The sequence below is a fragment of the Acomys russatus genome, chromosome X (assembly GCF_903995435.1).
Source record: "Acomys russatus chromosome X, mAcoRus1.1, whole genome shotgun sequence".
Taxonomy (NCBI): Eukaryota; Metazoa; Chordata; class Mammalia; order Rodentia; family Muridae; genus Acomys; species Acomys russatus.
This window is the reverse complement of record NC_067169.1, coordinates 22935305-22957733: the sequence shown is the minus strand read 5'-3', so window position 1 is coordinate 22957733 and position 22429 is coordinate 22935305. Positions and strand designations below refer to the sequence as shown.

Genomic DNA, 22429 nt, shown 5'->3' with positions numbered 1-22429 from the left:
ATCAATAAATAGTTTTTTAAAAAGAATTTTTTGAACACACTGTGTAAAATCCCAAAGAACTGGGAAGAATCATCCAGCAGTTATTCAGTAAAATACTGTGATAAATGTATTTGATGGAATATAACCCAACAGTCAAGAAGAGTGAACCATATAGGAATGTGGGTAGATTAGAAACAGGAACACTGAGGATGTAGGCATCTATGCCTATAGTCCAATCTACCGGGTAGAGGGGAGGGCTTGAGCACAGGAGTTCAGACAAGCTAGCCACATAATAAGAATCCATTTGTCGGGGCCTGGAGAGATGGCTCAGAGGTTAAGAGCACTGACTGTTCTTCTAAAGGTCCTGAGTTCAATTCCCAGCAACCACGTTGTGGCTCACAACCATCTATAATGAGATCTGGTGCCCTCTTCTGTTGGCCTGCAGGTTGTACATGCAGGCAAAACACTGATATATAATAAATAAATAAGTCTTAAAAAAAAAAAAAGAATCCATTTGTCCTGGCTACTTTTATATCTACTTGACACTAACTGGAAGTTATCTGAAAGGAGAGAACCTCAGTTGAGAAAATGCACCATAAGATCTGGCTGTAAGGCATTTTCTTAATTAGTGATTGATGTGGGAGGTGCCATCCTGGGGTTGGTAGCCCTGGGTTCTGTAAGAACAGACTGCGCAAGCCTTGGGGAGCAAACCAGTAAGCAGCATCCCTTCACAGCCTCTACATCAGCTCCTGCCCCCAAGTTCCTGCCCTGTGTGAGTTCCTGTCCTGACTTCCTCCAATGATGAACAGTTGTATGGAAGTGTAAACCGAATAAATAAACCCTTTCCTCCCAAACTTGCTTTGGTTATGGTGTTTCATCACAGTAAACCTAAAGCATTGTTATACTAAATAAGACAAAATAAATTAAAATTCAAAGAAAGAAAGAAAAAAAGGTAAGAAACAGAATGATATGTAAAGTAACCTAAAGTCAGAAGGAGGAATGCCACATGTCTTCTCTAATAACCTATCCTAGCTGGTAATTTGTATATATGTGTATTTAGGTGGCAGTGAATGTGTGTTATCGTCAAGATACTAGAAATGGGTCCATGAAGGAAGAAAAGGAGGCTTAATGAGAAAGAGGATAGTAGAACACATGTGAAATGGAAATGGCAAAGGGGACAAGGTGGAGGTTAACTGGGCAGAAGGAGCAGAGATATACCAAAAGGGAGGGGTAAAGGAGAGAATCAACCCAAACAAAGGATGCATTAAAAGAGGAGGAATCTTGATATTGGAGAGCTAATAAAGTTAAATGATGAGAACTGCTGGCAACAAAAACTAAAGTAAAACCAAACAAATTAGGACTGCAGAGATGGCTAAGTGATTAGGAGCACTTGCTGCTTTTCCAGAGGACCCTGGGTTTGATTCCCAGCACCCACAGACACACAAGTATCTGTCACTCCCAATCCAGGGATGCAAGGCCCCTTCTAGCCTCTGGGGGAACCGCATGCACATGGTATATAAACATACCTGCAGGCAAACATTCATCCACATAAAATAAAAATAAACAAATGTCAAAAAATTTTAAACAAAAAACGAATTCATGCATGTAAAAATAATGGCATGGGACCATAAACTGAGGCAATCCGTATAGCAGTCATTCTTAATGTTTCTGAAGGCCGAGTCAAGCATAAAATGAAAATCTCTTCACCTTGAAATGCTATACGAAAACACTTAAAGAAGATGGCAAACAGTAAACTAGTAGAGTCTGCCGGACAGCTTACCGGAGTACGCAGCACATGAGCAGCAGGTGGGTGGGGACATTGGCTGGATTGAGCATACTGGGTGTATCCGACTTCATACAGGCTAGGAAAGCCCGCATCCTCCTGTTCTTGTCCTCAACAGCTTTGCCTAGCCAAAGCTTCTTGAGGTTTGGGCAAGTCCATTCCCGAAATGTGAGTGCAGATACCAGCTCGGGGGTTTGAGGTGACTTCCCTTTATAAGCAGACCACTCTTTAAGGATCACAGAAGGAACTGAAAAGCAGAAAGTAAGGAAGAGTGGGCTCTAGAAAACCTGAACAGTACTGTAGCTGGCTACAATGGACAGAATCTTATTGCACTGCAATCTCTTTGAATTGGGATGTTAGCACTAGTGCATACTAGGAGGCACATGCACTTACTTGGCAGTTGATAGATACACTACCTAGTTTATGCTTAATTATTATATTAATTCTTATGAAGATCCAGAAAAGGAAACAATCATGACAACGTTTTTCTAGAACATAGTGTATACTTTGCAGAAGAAAATGTCAAGACCTTGGGGGCTATCCTGGGTAACAGAGACTGTCTCCAAAACCAAAAACCCCAAGTCATTCAAATCCGATGTCAACTAGATTTAAAAGGTGAACACACAGAGAAAAATCACGGCCTCCAATACAGCCGAGATTCCTAACCCATGGCCTCTGCTACTTGAGATGCGTAATTACCCACCCAGTCATCCAGCTGAGGCATCCCTCCCAGTTTCTACTTCTTTTGAGATTTTAGCATCATTATATGTCAAATTCTATCCAATGCTTTTTCTGTATCCATTGATATAATCGTATGATTTTCTTCTTTATTTATTTAGACAGTGGATTCATTTTAAATGAAAGAAAATTAAGTTTTGGATTAACATTGCCACAACAGAATAAATCTTATTTAGCAAAACAAACAAACAAACCCACTACTTGTTTTGCTTTTGCTTGTTTTTGGTTTTTCGAGACAGGGTTTCGCTATGTAACAGCCCTGACTGGCCTGGACTCACTTTGTACCCCAAGCTGCCCTGGAACTCAGAGATCCACCTGATTCTGCCTCCCAAAGTTCTGACATTACTGGCATACAGCATCACACCGGGCTCTTGTTTGAGAATGTAAAATCTCAGTATGTATGTATATATATATATTTTCTATGTTGTTGAATTCTATTAATATTTTTGTTTCCTTATTTTTCTAAGACAGCACCATGCTATGAATCCCAGGTTGTCCTTGAACTCTCTATACACACACGATACAGGCTAATATTTAAGGACTTTTCATATCTGTATTGTCTTAATCTGTTTGGGTTGCTATTTAAAAAAATCACCATAGGCACACCTTTAATCCCAGCACTTGGAAGCAGAGACAGGTGGACTTCTGTGAGTTCAAGTCCATTCTGGTCTATATAGTGAGTTCCAGGCCACAAGAGCTACACAGTGAGATCCTGTCTCAAAAGCCATAGACTAGATTAGATAGCTTATACAGCACAGATATCTATTTCACAAGTTCTACAAGCAGAAGTTTTAGAGCCAAGTGCAGAGAGAGATCTGGTGAGGGCCTGCTTTCCAGTTTACAGATAGCTATTTTCTTTTTATATTTCCACACAGCAGAAAGAAAAGCACAATTTGAAGTCAGCCTGGTTTACAGATTGAATTCTAGGACAGCCAGGGCTACACAGAGAAAGCCTGTCTTGAACACCCCCCCCCCAAAAAAAGAAAAGGTAGCTCTCCAGGGTTGCTTTGGAAGGACAGAAGTCCCATCCATGAATGTTCTCTTATAACCAAGCAATGAGGGTTAGCGGTTAGGATTTCAAATTACCGATGTGGCAGGGATGAGAAAGCATTCAGTCTACAGCACATACTGACTAATCTAGGACGTACTCATAATGTCATCATTACATATTAGAGAGTAAGTCTTTCATTTCAGTTTTGCTGTTTTGTTTGTCATTGCTCTGCGTTATAGTTATTCCCTTCCTATGCCCTACCTGAATTAATTTTAAAATCCTATTTTGATCTATCTATAATAGTTCTGAGTGTTATTTCTGTCTATCTGTTTTATTTGTTTAAAATCAGGGTCTTGCTTTGTAGACCAGGCTGGCCTCCAACTCAGAGATCTGCCTGTCTCTGCCTCCCAAGTGCTAGGATTAAAAGTGTGTGCCATAATGCATGGCTATCTCTGCATATTTTTTGACAGGTGTAAGAAGTTGAACCCACAACTTCAGGCATACCAGGCTCATGGTCAACCATGGAGCTATATTCCCAGCTGCATTATCTAAATAATTTAATATAATGTGTAGTTAAAAAGATATATAAAGAGAAAACAGGGATATAGCTCTGTGGTAGAGTGCATGCTTGACATCCATGAGGCCCAGGGTTAGCATGAAAACTAAATAAGGAAATAAACAAATCGTACTAGTAGATATTGATATTTTATCAGTTCAAATGAGAAAAGCTATTTATCCTCCTTTGCTTAAAATTGTCTAAAATATATTCTCTTTTAAAATGTTTATTATATCCAGGTGTGGTGCTGCATGCCTGTAATCCCAGCACTTGGGAGGCAGAGTCAGGCAGATTGCTGTGAGTTTGAGGCCAGCCTGGTCTACAAAGTGAGTCTAGGACAGCCAAGGCTACACAGAGAAACCCCGTCTCAAAAACCACACACACGCACACACACACACACACACACACACAGAAAACCCGTTTATTTATTCATTTAGTGTGTGTTTGGGGTGGGTAAACTCATGCCGTAGCCTGTACATACAAGTGGTTCTCTGAGCTGAAGAGATGGCTCAGAGGTTAAGACTACTGCCTGGTTTTCCAAAGGTCCCAGATACCACATGGTGGCTCACAACCATTTATAATGAGATCTGGTGCCCTCTTCTGGTATGCAGGTGTACATACAGTATACTAAATAACTAAATAACTAAATAAACAGATAAATAAGTAAATAAATACTAAATAACAACCTTCATTATAAAAAAAAAGTGGTCCTCTGCTTCCATCATGTGAGTTCTGGGAATCAAATCTAGCTTGTCATTGATGGCCAGACTTTAACTGCTAAGCATCTCCCTGACTCTAAATAGCTTCTGTATATACACTGAAGCAGTATTACAATTTTTGTCCCAGTGAAACACAATTTAGAAACTTTAAGAATGTCTATCATATTCATCAATTATTTTGTTCTTTTTTTTTTTTTTTTACCATTTTTCTTCTTTTCTGATGTTTTTTGTTTGTTTTATTTTTTTTCTAGACAGAGTTTCTCTGTGTAGCCGTGGCTGTTCATGGAAAGAGGTTCTCATGTAGCTCAGAATGGCTTTAAATCGACTGTGTGGCCTAGAGAATGACCTTGAATTCCTGATTCTTTTGCCTCTGCCACCAAAGTCATGGGATAAAAGGCACACCACACAACTGGCAAGGATTTTACTCTTTGGTTATTTTTTATTTAGCTCTTAATTTCCACTTGATCCTTTAAATATTTTTTCTTTTTTAATTTTAAAATTTGTATGTAGTACGTGTGTGTTACATATGTGCATACCATGGCATATGTGTGATGGTCAGAGGACAACTTTCAGGAGTTGCTCCTTCTTTTCACCATGAGTTCCAGGGATTTGTACAAGTACTTTATCCACTGATGCATCTTGCTGGCTGTCTAGGTGCAATTTGTTTTGAGAATGTCTCCAATTATTTGCTAAAAATGCTTTTACGAGAATTGCTTTGAAATTCTCTAATTAACATCTTGGTGTTCAGTTTCTTTCTAGTCTGTCTGAGATCTGAATTCGAAACCTTTCTAATTCTTATGTGATAAGGGAATCTCAGTGTAAGTCCAAACACATGAATTTTTTTCTTTTTTTCCATCTTTTTTTTTATTAATTTATTCATATTACATCTCGATTGTTAGCCCTTCCCCTGTTTCCTCCCATTCTTCCCTCCCTCCCATTTCTCCCCTTCTCCCCTCCCCTATGTCTGTGACCGAGGGAGACCTCCTCCCCCTATATATGCTCTCAGAATATCAAGTCTCTTCTTGGTAACTAGCTATCCTTCCTCTGAGTGCCACCAGGTCTCCCCATCTGGGGGACATGGTCAGAAAAGGGGCACCAGAGTTCGTGTGAGAGTCAGATCAAACACATGAATTTTAACGTACGATTCTGGACCTAATTTGAACCTTGTATTTTATCCGGCATTTTATGACAACAGTGGTATGTGAGGGCAGACAGTGCTGACAGGTGGAAGAGTGTATTTTCATCCCTCAGTTATCTTGCCTGATACATCCCCAGCGGTGGTTATCTGGGGATCATTATAGCCTGGTAACAGAGGTCACTGCAGGTAAGGGTATGGGTGAGGGTAGACCATGTTTTCTTTTCTGGTGCTTGGCTCAAATCAAGCAGTTTTTACATAAAGACTTCTGTGTTTACAGGCAGAGAGTATTGGTCGGCAGTGGTTGGTACTTCTAGATTCCCTGTTAAATTGTCTTACAGCCAGTCTGTGACTTAAAAGACTAAAAGAAAACCCAGAAAACTCTCTACTCTAGCATTCCTAGGGTCCCAAGGCCATCAAACAGTCTATACTTTCTGGAGTATCTTGTGGTGTTTTTTCCCCACATACAATGTCCTAGAATTTTAGTTGTACCCAGCAAGAAGAATAAGAAAAGTATATCTAGTCTAATTTACCTCCATGGAAGTAGAAACCTACGTAATTCTTTTGGATATATTAATTTGACTAAGTCACCCTATAGTTTAAGACAATCTAGTAATTTCAGCTCTGTACAGCATCATATTTTAAAACAAAAACCTCACGGAGGAAGCGATACTAAGAGATAAAGTCTTCTTCTTTTCTTTTCATTTTTTTTTTTTGAGACAAGGTTTCTCTGTGTAGCCTTGGCTGTCCTGGACTTGCTTTGTAGATCAGGCTGGCCTCGAACTCACAGTGATCCCCTGCCTCTGCCTCCCGAGTGCTGGGATTAAAGGCGTGGGCCACACCGCCCGGCTGAGATAAAGTCTTAAAAGCACTACACTTTCTGAATGTTTCATGATTTCAGAATTGGGGCTTAAGTTTTTTGTTTTTGTTTTTGTTTTTGTTTTTTTGAGACAGGGTTTCTCAACCCTTGGCTGTCCTGGACTTGCTTTGTAGACCAGGCTGGCCTCGAACTCACAGCGACCCACCTGCCTCTGCCTCCTGAGTAGGGGCTTATACTTGTATGTCCTATTTCATTGTGCAATCTGGTGAATGATGCATTTTTTTAAGACTGATTTACAGCCCAAAGTATGGTATCCTGTGCCAATTGTAGAAAGACTGTCATAGTTAGAAATAGTTGGAAATAATACTTACCTTCCAGAGGTAACCGTCGCCGTATGGCCAGACGTTCCATTTTCCGTTGTGTCTCTGCTAGGCTAAAAAGAACTCCATATACATATTGGCGAGCTGACCGGAACAGGATAGCAGCTGGAGGCAGCTCCATGTTACACTCATCCTCAATACATACAGGGATTTTAATTTCACCCTAATAAGAAAATGGTCCGGGGAAAAAAAGAAAATGAATTCTTCAAGGTTTAGTCAGAGTTGAGAAAAAGGAAAATGAACTGTAGCTCTGGAGTCAAGTAAACTTACTATTTGTACTCAGAGAGATTTTTACATTAGAAGGAAGCTGTAAGAAGTCCAAATGCCCTACCCAGATCTAGCCAATGGCCCTACCCAGATCTAGCCAATGGTCAGAACAGTCTCCACACTTGAGTGGAGAGTAGGATATGACTTTCTCATGTACTCTGGTGCCTCATATTTGACCATGTCCCCTGGAGGGGGAGACCTGGTGGCACTCAGAGGAAGGATAGCAGGTTACCAAGAAGAGACTTGATACCCTATGAGCATATACAGGGGGAGGTAATCCCCCCCTCAGGAACAGTCATAGGGGAGGGGAATAAGGGGAAAAGGGGAGGGAGGGAAGAATGGGAGGATACAAGGGATGGGATAGCCATTGAGATGTAACAAGAATAAATTAATAATAAAAAATTAAAAAAAAAGAAGTCCAAATGACTATTGCCAGTTTATAAAGCTATATTCCATTTGTAAAGTCTTATATCTGATGGACTATAGTTGATTATCAGGGAGAATATACCTTACATTTTATTTATTTATTTTTTTTGTTTTTCAAGACCGGGTTTCTCTGTGTAGCCTTGGCTGTCCTGGCCTCGAACTCACAGCTATCCACCTGCCTCTGCCTCTCGAGTGCTGGGATTAAAGGCGTGTACCACCACTACCCGGCTTACCTTAGACATTTAATGTGTTTCTTTTGTTTTTGGGGGGCAGGGTCTCACTCTATAACTTGGACAGACTAGACTTAGTATGTAGACCAACCTGGCCTGGAACTCAGAGCTTTACCTGCCTTTGCCTCTGGATTGTTGGTATTAGAAGCTTGTGCTCCCACACCTTGCTTAGACATGTTGTTGGTAATTTGTGTGTTAGGACCAAAGGAAGGGCACAGGTATGTAGAAATAGAGGAGGAGGTAAGGAACAAGGAGGCAGGACCACTTCTTAGATGGAGATTCAGAACTACAGGCTATCAGCTTAGCACATTACTTCACAGTTTTTATTTACTGCCTAGTCCCAACTCCTAATATCTTTCCTTTTCTGAGGCCCTTAAGGCAGGAAAGGGCACAAACATACATGGTTTCCTTATACCTCTTGAGAAGAAATGATCAATGGGCTGGGAATATAGCTTTATGTTACAGTGCTTGTCTCCCATGTAAGACCCTAGGTTCAATCTCCAGGACTGCTTCCCCTGAATAAAAATAACAATCAAAGGACTTTTCTCTGGTGGCTCTGTAACTTAGTAACTATGAAATACTGCAGAGAGCTGAGATGTAGGTGTGTGTGTGTTCTCTCACCTTAGTAAGCACATGGTAAATATATGGATACATGAGACCCCTTCGGTGTCTGTGTTCAGCAACCCTCAAGACTTCTGGGGCTACCGGAGGTAAGGGTGGAATGGTGATATCCATGTGGTTCCTTGTAGACATAGATAACAGAGATGGGATGTGAGGTTCACCACCACCTATGCTAGTTTCTGAAACTCCAGCATCAACAGGCTGTACCCAAGACCCTCTGTCACCACTTGGATCTTCCCATCCAGGCTGTTGTTGAAGTGTTTCTGTGATGTGACTAAAAAAAAAAAAAAAAAAAAATCAGAAACAGCATAAGACAGAAAAGGGAAGTTAATAAAGATATTTCCACTCAGGTCCTGATCCCAAGGACTCTCACAAACTCCTCCCTGATGGTCAAGACACTGGGTTAGGACTGGACTTGACACCTTTCCTCTCAGTTGTCATCACTGTCCCCCTGGCCTTCTTCATCTGACACAGAACAACAACAACAACAACAACAACAACCAAGTCATAGAAGTCACTCTGGATTCTTTATATCTTTAAGGTGTATGTTGAGAGGCTATCCATAGTCTAAGAAAATAATTAGAATTACAATCTCAAAATAACTGCTTTCCAGAAATAATCTCTTTAGAGGAATACTCTAAAAATAGTTAAGCCAGTATATGAGACCTATATTTATTGCTAAGGAACTGTTCCAATAAATTCTTTTATTCTTAATCTTCAATCTATGTTCCTCACAAACTGAAAAACAACAGGCACGTTATATAGCATATCTACTTTAGGATTTCCTAGGCAACTGTCCTTCCTATATGGCCTGGATATTTGCAACTTGCCAAGCACACACACTTCTCCACCTTTTGTTATGGTTGTTTACATAGATACTTACTCAGAACCAGCTCCATTTGCCTCATCACCATCAGAGGAAGAGGAATGGGAAGAGGCTGGTCCCAAAGGAGGTGACGTTTTGGAAGTCAGGCAATTAGGAAATTGGGGTGTCGAAGAGTCATAAGAAACAGCCCAATTGGCAAAGGAATTGTCCTGTAGCATGGGATCCTCAGAGAAAGCATGGGATTCCCCCACACTGTGGGAGAAGAGGAGAGACGAGTTGGGTCCCATTGGAAATGGTGGTGGATATTTCATTTTCTGGGGCACCTGGCGAGAAAACTAAAGGATAAAACAGATAGAAAAGCTATTTAACATTTTACCAGGATACAGGATGGTTTCCTCAGAAGCTGTGATGTAGTAGATGACACCAATAGTAGGAACTGTTGAGGTACGAAGTACCTACTGAAATATCAAGAAATAATTCTGACAGTGATATCTGAATAGAATTTACCAGACAGGAAAATTAACTAAACTAGATCTCTTAGAAATATTTTGTGACATTATCCAGCATATAAATACGAACAAACACACACACGTATGTATGTATGTATGTATGTATGTATGTATGTACGTATAATGTTCTAGTGATTACTAATTTGGATGCTAACTTTCAATAGTCTTCTAGCCTGAAGGTACAAAACAATATAGATATATGGCTTGCATAGTCTAACACTGAATCATCCTAAATCCTCAATTCAGATGATAAAAATAGGAATAAGCCCAAGTTTAACATAAGCAAGTGATCTTAATCCTCTTAATGAATAAACAATAAACACACACTTACCATTGGTTTTCCAGTAGAAATAGGGCCCATTTGATTCCGTGGAAGGGGAGGATTTCCAAGCCGATTATTTCGAAAGCCTGAAGCCAAGAAAAGTACTTTGCTTCAGCCAATCCTAATCATTTTATCATATGTATTACATCCTGGTAAACCATCAATCACTGCATTGAAAACCTGTTATAAAGTTATACTTTATGATCTGAGGATGTAGAACAGTGGTAGGGCACTTGCCTTACATGCACGGAGCCACGGGTTAGAGCCCTAACACTACAAAAACATTTTAATTAACTAACTACTATGGGCTATTGCCACAAATTGGGCTTTTTGTTTGCTGTGGGATTTTATTATGCAGTCTTTGACATCCTCAGGATATCTAAACTGAGCCCAGGAGCCTGAGATTGTGTACAGGTATCTTCATAAGCTGTTCCTTGGATGGTATATTTAATATTAATTCCTCTGAACTGATTTCCCAGTTAACTTTGATAAACCTGCCAATTTTACAGTGGCAGCAACTAGCCTTTCCATCAGGAATGTACGGGATGGGAAGGCTCTGTAGTGAGACAGCATCTGTCTGGTGGGATACTGGTGGAATGGATAAGTGGAATGCCAGGGATCCTACATAAGGTATTTACACTGGTAATGATCCTACGTAATAGGTATTATGAGCCATGTTTCATATAGATGTGAAGTGACAAGATCACTCGGCTAGTAAGCAACAGAAGTAGAATTCAAAATTGAGCTTGCTGCCAAAGACAGGGCTATTTTTACATATACCAGGTCACAATGAGGGTTAGTATTAGACAAAGCCCAAGCTAAGGAAATAGCATTATCCCCCCACCTACAAATGTGAAAAGGCAGGACAGGGGCAGAAACAAGGGATTCCACTCTGGCCCTAAGGGACAAACTCAATTTAACAGCAGCTGGAAGCCTTACCTAGAAAGGAAGGACCCACTGGCAGTGAAGAGAGTTTGGTTGTGACTGAATAGTACTCAACTGCTTTCTTGAACCGTTCTATTTTGTCTTCTGTCCTAGACTGGATGTTGGAACATCAGATTTTCAGGAAAAGAAACAACATGAGAGTGTCTTTTTCATATAATGTTTACATTGGAAGTCAAAATGATAACAGAAATAAAATATTAAAAGAAACCCAAGAGAGCATACGATTAGGTGGGGAAAACATTAATCTCAGCACTTGGGAGGCAAAGGCAGGCAGCTCTCTGTGAGTTCAAGGTCAGCCTGGTCTACATTGTGAGTTCCAGGCCATCCAGAGTTACACAGTGAGACTCTGCCTTAAAAACAACAAACAAAACACTCCACCCTTTGCCCAACCCACTGCATTTCCAAACCTAGAAACCTAGTTCCAGATCTGTGGCCTTGAACAATCTTCACATGTAAATCCCCTTTGCCTAATATGTCAGTCATTTCTTCCCTTTGCCATCCCTTCCTCCCTTCCCCTTCATCTGTGAATCACAAGCCTAATACTAGACCATGGCCACGAGCTCCCTTTGAGATACTTTGCCTGGATAAGTCCCTTCCTCCCTTTCCCATCACCCATCTCCCCAAACCTCCAATTTTTTCCCCAAGCTATAGCTGTCTCCACACCCAAAGGCTTAGATCTGTATCTGTGGCCTTCAAACCTGCTTTCATTGAACCTGCTTTCATCAAGAGCCATCTTTGACTTGCTCTTTCCTCTTCTCTCCTTCTCTCTGTAGGCTGCCATCTCTGCACCCATAGGACTAACTCCAGACCCATGGTTTGGGAGCTGGGTTAGGGTTTCCTATTGCTACAGTAAGACATTATCATTAAAAAACAACTTGGGGAGGAGAGGGTTTAGCTCATCTTACAATTCTCAGGTCACACTCCATCACTGTCCTGAAATTAGGGCAGGAACTCAAGGCAGGAACCTGAAGGCAGGAGCTGATGCAGAGGCCATGGAGGAACACTGATTACTGGCTTGCTCCTCATGGCTTGTTCAGCCTGCTTTCTTAGAGAAGGCTGGACCACCAGCCAAGGGGATAGAACTGCTCACAGTGATTTGGGACCTCTCACATCAATCATCAGCCAAGAAAAGCACAATTGGCTTGTCCACAGGCCAATCTGGTGGGGACATTTTCTTAAGTAAATTACTCCAGCTTGCGTCAAGTTGACATAAAACTTAGGCAATTAACCCCTTGTCACTTGACACACAAACATATCATTGTTAAACCATAACCTTTCTTGTTAATCCCCAAGATGTCATACTAATATCACAATATAAAACGTACTTAACTTTAAAAGTCTCTTAAAACACCCAAGATCTCTTTCAACATTCAAACCCTCTCCAAAATACTAGAAGCCTCTTTAAATATTCAAAGTCTCTTAACTATGGGCTCCTTTTTAATATTTTTAAAGAATACACTTTTCTTGAAATTTTTATTTTATTTATTTTTGTTTACACGCACATATGCATGAGCATGACACAGCATGTATATGGAGGAAAACCTTTGAGAGGACAATTCTCCTTCCACTGCGAGTTCTGAGGATCATTCTCTGGTTATCAGGCTTTCACAGCAAGCACTATTACCAACTAAGCCATTTTTGCCAGGCCTTGTCAATCTTTTTAAAGAACAAACTTTTTGTCTGATAACTCTATGCACTTTTAAAAGGTTAACTGGTTTTATTTTGTATGTCTGTGCAGTGCCAATGGAGGCCAGGTGGAGTTGGATTCTGTGAAACTGGAGTAACAGGGTTGTGAGCAGCCATGTGGGTACAGGGAACTGAACCCAGGTATTCAGCAAGAACAAGCGTTCTTAACCACTGAGCTATCACTCCAGCCCCTGTATTGATCTTTTAGTGTCTATTTAATTAATTTCCACCTTCACTTTTATTATTTCTTGCTATTTAGGGCATTTGGGTTTGTTGATTTTTTTAAGGGTGCATCATTAGGTTCTTTATTCAAGATCACCGATTTTAAAAATATTACATTTGTTGATTTAGTGTGAATATGCACACATGTGGCGGTCATAGGACAACTTGTAGGAGTCACTTCTCTCCTTCATCCTATAAGTTGCAGTGATTGAACTAAGTTCATTGGGCTTGACAACTAGTGTCTTTACACATTGAGCCATCTTGCCAGGTAAATTATTTTGTATTGTTTTGCTTTGTTTTTTGAAACAGGGTTTCTCTTTGTGGCCCGGGCTGTCCTAGAACTCACTCTGTAGACCAGGCTGGCCTCAAACTCACAGAGATCCACCTGTCTCTGCCTCCCAAGTGCTGAGATTGAAGTTGTGTGCCGCCACTGCCGCCGCCACCATCACCACTTGGTTGTTCTGTTTTAGTTTTTGTTTTTTAAACATGAACATGTATAGCTTTATATTTTACTCTTAGGACTGAGTGGATGGAACACAAAATATTCTTGTATGTTGTACTGTTTTCATTGACTCAAGAAATTTTGTTCTCTCATTTATTTGATGACACAAAAGTATACTGTTTAGCAGCCAAGTATTTGTGTATTTTCTGAGGTTAGATTTCCTGTTGATTTCTAGTTTTATTCCACTATTGTCTGATAAGATACAGGAAATTATTTCAGATTTTTATTTGCTAAATATTGCCTTTCAGCCTATAATGTGTTCAATTTTAGAGAACATTCCATGTGCTAGTGGGAAGAATGCACTTTATCTGTTAGGTGTGAGAGTCTGTAGATATTAAATCTAGTCCATCTGTGTTATAATTTGATTTTTAAGTTTCCTTGCAGGTTTTTGATTAGGAAGACCCATCTAGGTATGAGAGTGGGATATTGAAATCTCCCACTGCTATTGTACTAGAACGTATCCAAATGTGTTTATGTCTTTTAATGCTTATTTTATGAAATTTTGGTTCCCATGATTTGGTACATAGATATTTACAATAGGAATAGCCTTCTGATTTCTTGTTCCTTTAAAAAAAAAAAGTATGCGAGGATACAAGGGATGGGATAAACATTGAGATGTAACAAGAATAAATTAATAAAAAAAAAAAGTATTTATTTATTATGTATACAGTGTTCTGCCTGAATGTATGCCTACATGCCAGAAGAGGGCACCAGATCTCATAATAGACGGTTGTGAGCCACCATGTGGCTGCTGGGAATTGAACTCAGGATTTTTGGAAGAATAGCCAGTGCTCTTAACCTCTGAACCATCTCTCCAGCCCTTGTTGTAGCTTTTATTAACATTTAGTGGCCTGCTTTTCCCTCTCTTGATTACTTTTGGTTTGTTATCTACTTTATCAGATCTGAAAATTGCTATATCAATTTATTTACAGGGTCTACTATATTGGTAATTTAGTATCTAGCCTCTTACTTTCAGTTTTTCCTTGTTATATGAGATTCTTAAAGACAGCAGATAGTTGAATCCTGTTTTTCTTTTTCTGACTTTTTTTTGTTGTTGTTGTTTTGTTTTGTTTTTTCGAGACAGGATTTCTCTGTATAGCCTTGGCTGTCCTGGACTCCCTTTGTAGACCAGGCTGGCCTCGAACCCACAGAGATCTGCCTGCCTCTGCCTCCTGAGTACTGAGATGAAAGGCGTGCCCCACCACTGCCCGGCCTGAATCCTGTTTTTCAATCCTATCAGATAACCTCTATCTTTTAAATAAGACCATTGCAATAGAAGAGGGGTTGTTTGCTATGTTTCTGTCTTTCTTTTTCCTTCTGCTTGAATGGTAGTTTTGGTCTTCTGCCCTGATAGTACAGATGTTTCTTTGCTTAATGTGTTGGACATGACTGAAACTGAGACTTTAGTTCTCCTCTGTTCATCTATTGTCTTCATGAAATACATTCTTTCCTGTGTTCTCATGTGCAAAGCTTTCTTTCTTTCTTTCTTTTTCGAGACAGGGTTTCTCTGTGTAGCCTTGACTGTCCTGGACTCCATTTGTAGACCATGCTGGTCTCAAACTCACAAGGATCAGCTTGCCTCTGCCTCCTGAGTGCTGGGATTAAAGGCCTGTGCCACCAGCACCTGGCTCACTTTCTTTATTCTTAAACTCTGCACAGGATTCCTTTGAGAATTTTCTGCTGGCTTAGTGGTCATGAATTGCCTTGTGACTGTCTTGAAAAAGTATTTCTCCAAAATAGTGTTGAGTATAGCAATATTGGTTGACAACTGTTTACCTTCAATGCTTGTGATATATCACTTTGTTGGTAATTTAGTATATAGCTTCCCTGGCTTTTAGGATTGCTGGTGACAGTTGAGACGATATTCTGATGCTTCTGTTTCCATATACTACTTTGTGTTTTTTCCTTACAGCATTTAGTACTGTTCCTTGGATTTGCATATTTTACACCTTGATCATGCCATACAGAGGTTCTCTTTTATTTTTATATATTTGGGGTTCCACATACTTCTTGTGTTTGGATGTGTATTTTTTTCTGTGTGTTTGTGAAATTCGTTGTTATAATTTAATAGAGTATGTTGGGTGAGCCACTTGATTTTATCTTTGCCTCCTCTTCTCTGTCATAGATTCTTCTTTGGTTTCTTAAATATCATCCAGTCTCACTGGAAGTTTTGATCAGATTTGTTGACCTTTTTTCTTTATACAAGGCCCTGACCTTGTCCTCCATCCTGAGATTTGTTTTTCTTCTTGGTCTTTCTTATCTGTTGATGCTTCCTTCTATGTTTTTTAATATAAATGATTGCTTCATTCCCTTTTCAAAATTGCTGTTTGGCTCTTTTTTAGCACCTTGATTTCCTTGGTGAATTTGTTCTCCATGATTTAAAGTTTTTATCTGAGTTACTGATTCTTTCATCCATGCTGGTTCTTGGTTTTGTCATTTATTTTGGTCCGTGCCTTGAATTAAATTCTGTATTTTTATTCAAGTCCTCTATTGGTTTTTGATCCTTTCAAAATATAAGACTGTGAAAACATTTTCTGGCATTTCAACTAGCTCAACTTTTTTTTTTTTTTAGCTCAACTTTTCCCCATGTTTTTGAGGAGCTTGCGAAGGTGTTGTAGTGAGGTACTGTCTCATATTTCTTGGTTTTTAAAATGAACTTTACATATCTGTTGGGAGTGTGCATATTTTCCAGTTTGTGGTCTTTTCTTTCCGCACTGTTTTTATTTGTCTCTGTGGGTGGTTATATGCATGTGAGTATGGAGGTGTGCACACTCATGTACATAATCGTGAAATCTGTAGGAGCATATCTGGTTATCTTTCTTTATCCCTCTGCCTTATTGCCTTGAGACGGTATCTTCTGGGGAGTCAGAAGCTGGTAGTTTTGCATAGGCTAGGTAGCCAATGAGTTCTGCTCCTCCCTCCCACCCAATGCGAGGGTTACAAGCACAGGCAGCTATTCTCAACTCTTTTATGTGGATGCTAGGGATTCAAATTATGATTCTCACGCTTGTGCAGCAAGTGTCTTACTTGATGCCATCTTCTTGATCCTTGTTTATTTTATTTTATATCAGTCTTCCTGGTGGGTTGGACAACCCACTTGGGCTCATGAAAATCCATTGCAGTAAACAATCATGATAGTTTGACAAAAGACTCACTTAGCTGAAAGGAAACATACTGTGCTCCTGACGCACTTTCCCAGTAAGGCTTGGAGTTAAGAATACTAGGGTCCCAGTTGTAGAACAGGTAACATATTTAAATAGTGAGTATGGAATTAATGAGGTAGAGTGTAAGAGAAGAGAGAGTAGCAATAAGCAGGAAAGTATATGGAGGTATTAAAAAAAGCAGTAGAAAAAATATACATGCTACTTACAGTATACAACTTACTAAAGTGTACATGTTAAGTTTAAACGATAGAAAAAAAGAGAGAATTTAGAAAAATACATTTAGAAAAATACAGAAGGAGGGGACTGGAGAGATGGCTCAGAGGTCTATTCTTCCAAAGGTCCTGAGTTCAATTCCCAGCAACCACATGGGATCTGATGCCCACTTCTGGCATGCAGGCATACATGTAGGCAAAACACTGCATACATAATAAATAAATAAATCTTAAATTATTTTTTAAATACTGGAGGAAGAAGAGTTGGGAATTGGAGGATGAAGTGTGAGGGTGGGACTGGACGGAGAGGAGAGAGGAGGCTGGGATCAGGATGTAAAGTGATTAAATAAATAAACAAACAATTAAATAAAAATACATACATGTATATACAGAAACTAGAAATGAAAGGTTTTAAAAAATAAAGTGTATAAACTCAGAAGTGATAAATTGACACAGAAGGTATTAAGTTCTTAGTCCAAGCTTCTTTCTAGCTTGGAGAGAACCATCCTCTGTGTTTACCTTAGGTATGTCAGGTCGTCAACTTCCTATGAAGAACACAGTTCTTCCTGCTGTGTCCAAGGTAATAGCAATCAAGTTGAGAAACACATAGCTTTCCACTTGCCCCAGGTTTCTATCACTCTCTCCTCAGGGAGCTCAGCTTGGCGTCTTTGCCCCAATCCTGATGCACAGCAGTTTCCACACTTGCCTTCCTTTTTCAGAGGTTCCAGGGATCTCTTGCTCTGCTGGTTGTGGGGGCCATGCAAGCTCTTCTTAGTCCTGGCGTCTTCCCTGCCTGCCTCTCATCCATTTTGCTCCTGCAGGACTCTGTCCCCTACATGAGCTCCTTTTCTGCATCACCACAGCTCTGTCTGTGCCAAGGCATGCACTTCTGTCTCTTGCATAGCATCTACTTCACTCTATCTTTCATGGGGTCTTCTGGGCTCGGCTCCATCCCTGGTTCAGTGCTAGGACTAAAGACATGCATCCCCATTCCTGGCAAGTTAAAACCATTTTTCTTTGCCTTTTCAGGACTTCTTTTCCTCTTCATTTTTTTTTATATGTTTGGTCTCTGGTATCCTTTCACTTCCTTTGTGGATTTCTGAACTTCTCTTCTAGTTCTCTCTTTGAGATGAAGTCTATTTTTTTCTTGCTTTGGCTTTCTCCTTGACTGGTTCACTCTGATGCAGCTTCTAAGCTGCCATCTTGCTCAGAAGTCCAAAAGCATACTCATTAAAAAGAACCGTGTCCCTTTCCCTCTCTTGATTTGTATTTTTGGCATAGAATCTCAATCTGTAGCTCATCACTCTAGCTTGGAATTTACTATGTAGCCTAAGATGGCCTCAAACTCATGACCCTCCTTCATCAGCCTCTACATTGCTGGTATTCTAGGTGTGTTCCATGCCCCCTAAGTATAGCCAATCTGCTTTAATCCATGCACACTGCTATACTTGGTACTCTATGTGCAACTTTTTATCCTGATGTTATTTATACTAATCTACTGATGTCTGAATGGTTCCATATTTTATTACTGTGAACATAATAATCACTTATATAATATCTGCGGTTTAGGTTATTTTTCAAATTTGGCTATAAGTTATATAATAAACAGATACAGTGTCCATTTAATTTTTGCCTGGATTGTAGATTATACATGTAGAAAAATACCATAAAAATAAAATTCTTAGTTCTAAAGGCAGGAACATTAAAACCAAAATCACTTAAACATATAAAACTATAGTGTGACACAATTACATATCCACCAGAAAGGCTAAAATTAAAGACAATTAATATTAAACAATGGCAAGGATATGAAATAACTGAAACTATCACACTGGTAATAGGACTGTGCATTGATACAGTTTCTAATATAATTTAGCAGTCTCTTACAAATTCAAATACATTTACTATATGGTATTGCAATCCTACCCAAGAGAAATGGGTGGGTATATCTACCAAAATACATAAACTGTTGACATTGAGGGCAGTTTTTTTCATAATTTTCTCAAACTAGAAACTCAAATGTATATCTATAGAAAAAGAGTAACCTGAGGCACCATCAAAAATGCAATGTGATAAAATGATAAAAAATAAAGAAATGTTTATATCTTTATCTGTCATGGAAATAAAAATCAATACTACTTTGAGATTTCATCTTATCTATCAGAATGACTAAAAGCAATGAAACAAGTGACAGCTCATGCTGGCGAGGATTTGGACTAAGGGGAGCACTCACCCATTACTAGTGGGAGTGCAAACGTATACAGCCCCTATATAAATCAGTGCGGCAGTTCCTTGGAAAGCTGGGAACGGAACTACCTCAGGATCCAGTTATACCACTCTTGGGCATATACCCTGACTTACTATTATATATCCAAAACTGTATCTTACTCTTGGGGCATATACCCAAATCTGTATGTTACTATCATATACCTAAAACTGTATTTTACTCATCCATGTTCATTGCAGCTCTATTCATAATAGTCAGAAATTAAAAACAGCCTAGATGTCCATATACAGATGAATGGATAGAGAAAATGTATACATTTATATAACAGACTATTACTCATCTGTGAAGAAAAGTGAAATTATGAAAATTTCAGGGAAATAGAACTAAAAAAAAAAAAAAATCACCCTAATGAGGTAACCCAGACATGGCCTCCCATTCCTAACCAAGAAGCATGCACCTCAGGCTATATTCCCATTGTATTTTATCTTGTATGTGGATGTTAGCTTCTAAGCTTTCACTACATGTGTTACAATCTGAATGACTACAGAGGTTAGGTGCATACTAAGGAACCATGAGGGAGGACAGAGTCTCACAAGAAAGAGAAAGAATATAGTGTTATGGAGAGACAAAGGGGAACCTGGAATAAGGGGATTAAGTAGGGAGGGGCATGGGAGAGCAGGGTAAAGGAGGGAATATGGTGAGAGACAACTAACACGACAGGAATTTTTGGACAACCATATGGAAATGTACTACTACAGAGCTTCCTAACATACATACATACATACATACATACATACATACATACATACATACATGAAAGGAATCTCAATGGAGTCAAAGAGTAGAGGAGCTGATGCCCCAATGAGACATCTTATACCATCATGTAAACCCTCCAATGGCAAGAACGGGTTAAATCCTGTTGAGTTGTTTACCAAGGGGGTTCACAAACATCACAGGCTATTGCCAAGGCTATTGGTTGCTCTCCACTACCTGATGGTAAGGCCCTATTGCTGAAGACAATACTTACAGAACAGGACACAGAGCAGTCAAGCTGGAGCCTAACTGGAAGCCTCACACATACTGAGTAGTGTTTATGGTGTTGGGAGTTACTCTGCATGCTGCTAGAGGAGAAAGATGATCAGCATCAGCATCACCCAGCAATAAACCTTGTGCCTACCGGAGACATTGCTACAACAGTAGCACAAAACTATGGGAATAATTAACCACTTGCTAAAAAAGATGGATTTAAGGCCTGCTTCATGAGATAGAACTGATCTTTGATGCTACTAAAGTGGCCAAGAACCCGAGACTGGATAAGTCACGGCCTAAGGGAAACCTACTACTATTATTCTGCTGGAGAAACATGACAATAAAATGACTCCTAATGACATTCACTTGTAGATAGGTGCCTTGCTCAGTCACCATCAGAGAAGCTTCTTCTTGCAATAGTTGGGAGCTAACACAGAGACCCACAACTGGATAGTGTGCAGACAGTGGGGGACTCTAGAACACTCAATGCTAAATGGGATGTCTTCCTTAATTCCTTAACACTTCCTCCAAGGGCTCAAAGAGATAAGCTTTAAAGACAGTGAGAGCCAGAGGTGGTAGGTGACTCCATGGAAACAGTATCTTCCAGACACAACAAGACTGATGCACACATGAACTTACAGAGACTGAGGAAGCATGCATGGGCTCAAGCCAAACAAGGTAGGGTCTCACCACTGACAGGGAAAAGTGAATATGGACTGACACTCCTAACCAAGAAGTAAGTATCTCGGGCTACATTCCCATCATCAATGTATGACAAGATTAATGTTCACATTCCACTACTTGTAAAAGGTAAACAGTAGCAGGCAGATGGATGAAGTCTAGGGCCTGATGCACACTGGCACAGTGCTGAGATGAGCATTTCTTGTTCTTGTGATAGTCCCTGGTAAGAACACGATGTAAAACATAACCCAAAACTTCATTTGCTGTGAAAAGGAGAATTCCAAGAGAAACTCCAGTCCATTCATAGCCTAAGGAATGATGACGGACTTCCAGAAATCAAGAGCATGTATTTTTTTTTGTCTTTTTTTCCTGTTCCTTTTGAGTCTAGCCTGCATCAAACCTTTGGCAATAGAAACAGTGGGGAAATAGCAAGAAACTAATATGGAATGACAAATCTTTCCTCTTTGAGGAAAGGAACAACACCTTATTTTATGTAATTTTTTCTTTTTCTTTTTCTTTCTTTTTGTTTTGGTTTTTTGAGACATGTTTTCTCTGTGTGGCCTTGACTGTCCTACACTCACTTTGTAGACTAGGTAACCTTGAACTCACACCAATCTGCCTGCCTCTGCCTCCCAAGTGCTGGGATTAAAGGCGTGTGCCACCACGCCTAGCTGTAATTTTTTTCTACTATCCTGTTACTTTGTCCTAGTCATGGGTCTGGTCACAATAAGTTGCGATAATGAATGCTCTCACTTTATGGCAGGAGGACTAAAAAGGGAACTTCTCCCCACAAAAAACCCACAAAATTGTTTCTAAACAGTTGAATTCACTACTGAACTGCAAGTGCACACAGTTGACAAAAACACCAGTAGACCACAGACTCTATGAATTAAATTACAAAAACCACCAAAACCAAAAAACACAATAACTGCAATCAATACACACCATTATTAATGACTTTAAATATTAACAGCCTGAGTTCTCCAATCAAAAGGCACAGAGTAAAAGAATGGATGGACAACAGTGCTCCAATCAAACAGGACCAGAAAGCAAGTAGGCATGGCTATCCTATTATCTGACAAAACAAGCTTCAACTCAAACTAGTCAGAAGAGAGAAAGAAAGATGCTTTGTTCTATAAGCAAGAAGACAGTACTATCTTCAACATATATGCACTAAACAGGTGTTATCAATTTTATAAAATGATATTCTACTGGAATAAAGACACAGTAGGTGATTTCAATGCCCCACTATCAGCCTGATGGTGGTGGTACATGTCATTAATCCCAGCACTCAGGAGGCAGAGGCAGGGGAATCGCTGTGAGTTTGAGACCAGCCTGGTCTACACAGAGAGTTCTAAGACACCCAGGGTTACATAGAGAAACCCTGCCTTAAAAACAATAACAATAAAACCAAATCAGTATTCCATTTTCTCCAATAGATAGTTCAAGATAGTTCATT

General features: G+C 39.7%; 2 protein-coding genes across 4 annotated transcripts in view; one reads left to right on the top strand and one right to left on the bottom strand.

The window, feature by feature from the left end:
• The window catches only part of Shroom2 (shroom family member 2), a 1329704-nt gene that overhangs the window by 1104007 nt on the left and 203268 nt on the right, over nt 1-22429 (top strand). The window lies entirely within an intron of this gene.
• Fam120c (family with sequence similarity 120C) overlaps nt 1-22429 on the bottom strand; it is a 120682-nt gene that overhangs the window by 37109 nt on the left and 61144 nt on the right. For 2 of the 3 annotated variants that reach the window (XM_051142122.1, XM_051142121.1), the window contains exons 5-10: nt 11242-11341; nt 10312-10388; nt 9529-9806; nt 8646-8919; nt 7093-7264; nt 1760-2009 (exon numbers count right to left, since the gene is read on the bottom strand). In XM_051142122.1, the coding sequence (XP_050998079.1) occupies nt 1760-2009; nt 7093-7264; nt 8646-8919; nt 9529-9806; nt 10312-10388; nt 11242-11341 (1151 nt within the window). Of the gene's footprint in view, nt 1-1759; nt 2010-7092; nt 7265-8645; nt 8920-9528; nt 9807-10311; nt 10389-11241; nt 11342-22429 lie in introns of those variants that run through there. The other variant, XM_051142120.1, reaches the window with a different exon arrangement.